Raw genomic sequence first — 5,105 nt, 5'->3', positions numbered from 1 at the left:
TATTAAAATATGGTTGTAAAATAAAAGTGGTAAGAAATCTTTATTTTGAATATTTATAATATTTTTTGATGTGTTTGAAAAGGGTTGCCACCTGTTTAAAAACTAAATTCAACTCAACTTATTTCATAACAAAAATAAATTATTAAAATATGGATATCAATCGAAATGGTTTGGAAAACGCTAAATTTCCTAACTACTAACTAACTAAAAACACCTGAATTATAACCATTGAATTCGATATAGATATATGCTAAGCCCTGGTGTTTCTTTTAATACATCTACGACTGGGTAAGTATTTTTTCACAATGTATATCGCAATATGTATGTCACAGACGAAATAGGTTTAACTTTGAAAATATTTTAAAGAGGTTTGCCACCTGTTTGAAAATTAAAATTGAAATTAATTATTAATTTATATGAATTATTAAACAGAATATGGATATCAATGGCATGGTTTTGAAAAAGCTTTATTTATAAGTTTTATGCAGGCGAGTTGCCAGCTAGTAAAAAAAACAAATTCAACTTGAATTAAGGGAATCAGATAATTGAAATATGTTTCACAATATGGGTGTATAAAAATATTTTGAAAAGGGTTTAAAGGGTTTTACATAAGTATGTTGAATTTTACTAAAATAAATTACTCCTTTAGTAATACATAGAAATTTCATACACTCAGCGAAGCGGGTGAGGGCGAATTGGTATTATGTGATGTAGCTTTTTGTAATATGCTCCTATTTTTAACAGACGCTCAGCACAAATTCTCAAAAATATTCTTTTACAAAGACATTACATCAAAAACAATTATGATTGCGAAATACATATAAAATTAAATTAAGATGCATAAATATGCAGCATACGATTTTTCTCACATTAAAAAAGAAATATCACAAAATGGTTTATGTAAAAATTGCATCGGAAAAATTCATTGAAATTCAGGCGATAAAAAATAATGCCATGAAAGCGCTTTGAATTCCAGGCGAGAGCACTGCAGCAATGGCAGCAAGCATTTGCATATAAAAGTGTGAAGCCATTAGCATTTGACGTGCTGCTGATTGAATCGCCGCTGGTAGGTTAGTTGGTTGGCGAGTGATGCTGAGTTAGTTGTTTGCTTGGTTTTGCGACTGGTTGCTGACTAAATATGTACCCAAAAAAAGCACACAAAATCACTGAAAGCTTTAACAAAAAATTTCACTCTAATCGACTGCAGCAGCAAATGCACAACTGCAGGAAAACGAAGAAAAAAAATACGGAACACTAAAACAGAAACCCCCTTGGCGCTAAAACAAAAAACTCAACCAAAAGTGTGCACTTAATCATAAGGACGCTGTTAAGTCAATTTGTTGCAATGCCGGATATCACAAACGGATGGCTGCCGCTTTGCCAAATGGACACAAAGAGTCAAAAGCGGCAAGGAACGGTGTGCCGGTATTCTGATGGCTACTGACGCATTTGCATGCATATTCAATTTGAAGCTGATGCTGAAGCTGCCTGCAATGGCAGCTACAATGCACTCGCACGGCCTTTGATAGGCAAATGAGAGTGCAACTATGGTTGGATGCAGCCGAAAGGATTTTGAATATATGCGCGAAAACTACATACATACATAGTATATTTCTTGTTGTTGTACACGTAGATTTATTGCTGCAACTGTATGCATTAAATGCCGAATTCAATGAATATTTAGGTGAGTGAGCTGCGGGTGTAGTCAGTGGAAAATATTTTCTATTCGAGTAAAACGATTTTTATTACACTTTTTAATTGCTTTCATTTGATTTATTTGCCGTTTTTCAATAACACTAAATTCTTTTCAATTGAAAAAATTTGTATATGCATATCGTTATACCCTACTCATATACCACCCACACCCTCACCATCATATGGGCTGGGATAGTATTTGTAGATTAAATGTTTACCGAAGAATCGTGTATTACCAGCCGCAGTGCGTTCACGCAATTTATTACATTTTGGCGAGTCGACTTGCAATTCTGCCGGGCAACCGTTCCAGAATTCACGCCACATACAGTTTTGGAAGGTCAATGGATTACGACTGCAGCCCTCACTCAGTCTGCCTTCCTTCTCGCGTTGCTCATGCCGTTCCTTTGCCTCAGCCAGACATTTGTCAACATAGCCTTCCACAGCGTCTTTCTTCCATTGTACGTCACCGATTTGCTTGCGCATTTCTGCTAGAATAACATCACGTTTTAGTTTGCCATTCTCATCGATGGTATCAAACTTCTTGGCCACGCATACGCTAAGACAAATAATTTTCTCCCTCACCTGTTGCATCTTTTCGCAATCGAAGGGGTCATAGGCGTCATCAGCTATGGAGGAAAAAGAAAAGAATTTATCAAATAGGTAAATTTGATTAATCAAATTATTTATACGAAAATGTAACCATTTAACTTGGTAAAAATCCCTAAATCTAAGTGAGAGGATCCTTATATTAGGCGGTACTCATGGCTCTCTCACGCTTGAGGTCAATTTTTCATTGGTCGTGGAGTGTATAGAGGAGCTTAATGCCCTGGCTGAGAACAATACTATCCAACCACGATGCATGGGAGTCGAAGGAAATGAGCCAAAATGACTGCTACGACGACCCCGACAGGATCTGAACCCTTCCTTGTGGTAGGTCCAAACACGATAATAGAAATGAAAATACCAAACTGAGGGAACTGCATTGGAGGGTACAATCTAAAGAAATATAGGGTTCTCATAAACCTATTCAAGGAGAGTTTAGGGATTATTACAGGTATTTTGAAGCGTCATTGTAGGCTAAGAGGTCTCTGGCATAAGCTAGGGATCTAGTCAAGCGATCTATTTCGCTATTTTTGGCCAAGAGAAGAGCTCATACACTCCCTGCCCATAGGGTTTATTCAAAAATTTATAGTGTGTTTGGGACTACATAGATGCAGTGTTGTAATGAGCTGAGGACACAATAAACTTGCTGGCCGCAGTGCTTACTCTATTTATTTCTATTTCTATTTTAGATCTACAAACCCGACAGACCTACGGACCTGTGACGAAACTAACGAACCATGACAGCAAATAATATCAGAGATTCCAGAGAAAGCGTATTAACATGGTGCACTAATGGGGTGGCAAGTGATCAGGCGACGCTTCTATAACAATCAAATAGACCAGTGTCAAGAAATTTTTACTCTAGTCGAGTCTGTACTAAATGTAAAGAAAGCTTAAAAAAGCTCTTCACGCGGTCAAAGCGATTGATGCCCTGCGCCGATCTAAATGATAATAGTCGAAGCGTGCGGTTATTTTTTTTGCGCTCGGTATGCATGAAGTGAAAGCTCTGATCCAGATGCTTCCAAACCGGGCGAAGCTAATGATATTTAAAACTACTCTTAAAACCGCGTTAGTAAAAAACTCGGAAGTTCTTCAACTTTGCTGTGCTTTTTTAAGCTCCATATACATTACATGCACAAGGTGAAAAAAGCTCTTTCTGGCGAGCACTGTTCGGTAAAAGAGAGTTTTACTCTGCACGCGTCTATAAAAAAAATTTAAAAAAGCTTAAAAAGCTCTGTACATGGGCGTAAGGTGATGTCCAGCACCGATCCAGCTGCAACCTTCCTTTCCTTGCAATGGCGGCCGAAACTAATGCAGTTTCAGACTTTCCGGTTCTAAGGTGTTCAAAAGCTTTGAAGCGCTCCCAGTAATTAAAATTAGCATTGCAAAGATCAATCAGTAGCATGCAACATTTTTTTTTACTAACTTTTTTCCACTTTTTTAGCCATCTTACTTTTCTAAAATACCAAAACGTGTTATTCAAATTTAGACGCCCTTGAAGAAGCCCCATTTAACTGAATTAACTGTCTATGGCGGTGATGGGCACCGCGTTGCCCGCGGACAAATCTCTTTAAGCTTTCTATACATTTTGTATAGGCACGTGCAGAGTAAAAGCTCTCTCTGCCCATTATCGGAAACTATCTAGCTAGGTAATAGGCTGAACCCCCTATTTGGCAGGGTATCATTTTCTGATAATAGGCTTTTCTGATCTATGAACTTCCACGAATTAATATGGAGTTCAGTAACATCATCTGGGCTTTTGTAAGAAGTAAAACTGGATGGGAACTTTGGCGGCTGTTTCTGTCTGGCTTTACAAGGCACCTATAAGTTGCATTTTATTTGTTAAAAAAAAGTGCCTCACCCGGTTCACCCTTCAACTCCGCAATGCACTCTTTCCTAAAACTCTTGAAAATTTCCAATTGTTCGTCGTTAGCATTGCTCCCCTTGCAACAATGCATATCCTTCTTCCAGGAATGCTTAGGACACTCCTTTGAATGATGTTCCGCTGAGCTCTCGGCCGCAGTATCACGACGTGCTCTATTTGGCAGCAAATCACTGGCGTTATCTTCATCTTGCAGAGATTGCAGCTCCTTGAAGAGATACTCATCTGGAATTTAAGAAAGGTGAAAACTGAAATTTTCATGAATTTAAACAAAATATTAAATATTTAATTATTATTATTTGTGTTTTTAACTCACTATAACCACTATCATCGAAATCGTAAGCGTTAACGCCCAACAACACCACCAGCAACAGCAAACTCACAAAACACTTCATCTTTAAATTATTTAACACCTCACTTGTGGGAAACACAAAACGTTACTGCCAATTTTCCAATTCTCGTAAAAGCTTTTATACGCAAATTTTTAACTACATAGTATATGTACAAGCATATGTAAGTATGTACCTAGAAGTTTAAGGAAGCATGGAGGTGTAACAGATTTGAGGAAAATAAACAAAACTTCAAGATTTATTGATAGCAAATCAACGGGCGCACTGAGTATTAGCAATGACATGCAATAACACTAAGTTCATCAGCAAAGGGGCATCACCACAATTACACTGTTCAACTAAACGAAAAAAAAAATCGAAGAGGCAGATATTTAATTAATCCTAAAAAACAGTTCGAATTGGACTCGTATCTGACTCGAATTAGCTTTAAGAAAACAAATATTATTTAGTACTATTCCCTTGAAATGAAATAAGATGCGATAAAATGTAAGGTCTTGAAACATTGACTGATCTGTCAAAATTACTATAAAAAATACTTCGAAGACTATGGAAATGACCGAATCAAAGTGAGATAT

At 37.1% G+C, this 5,105-nt stretch overlaps 1 protein-coding gene across 1 annotated transcript; it reads right to left on the bottom strand.

Annotated features, from left to right (window-relative positions):
- Nucleotides 1-1,754: 1,754 nt before the first annotated feature.
- Nucleotides 1,755-4,644, bottom strand: LOC118738948. Its single transcript, XM_036470000.1, has 3 exons — nucleotides 4,497-4,644; nucleotides 4,160-4,405; nucleotides 1,755-2,321 (listed from the first exon to the last, which is right to left on the bottom strand). The coding sequence occupies exons 1-3, from the start codon at nucleotides 4,573-4,575 to the stop codon at nucleotides 1,849-1,851; spliced, it is 798 nt and encodes a 265-aa protein (XP_036325893.1). The 5' UTR covers nucleotides 4,576-4,644; the 3' UTR covers nucleotides 1,755-1,848.
- Between the last annotated feature and the right edge of the window lie 461 nt (nucleotides 4,645-5,105).

Source organism: Rhagoletis pomonella, unplaced genomic scaffold (genome assembly GCF_013731165.1).
Source record: "Rhagoletis pomonella isolate Grant_MI unplaced genomic scaffold, Rhpom_1.0 Rhpom_scaffold_00005, whole genome shotgun sequence".
Classification (NCBI taxonomy): domain Eukaryota; kingdom Metazoa; phylum Arthropoda; class Insecta; order Diptera; family Tephritidae; genus Rhagoletis; species Rhagoletis pomonella.
The sequence above is the reverse complement of the archived record's forward strand: the minus strand, read 5'-3'. Positions and strand labels throughout refer to the sequence as shown.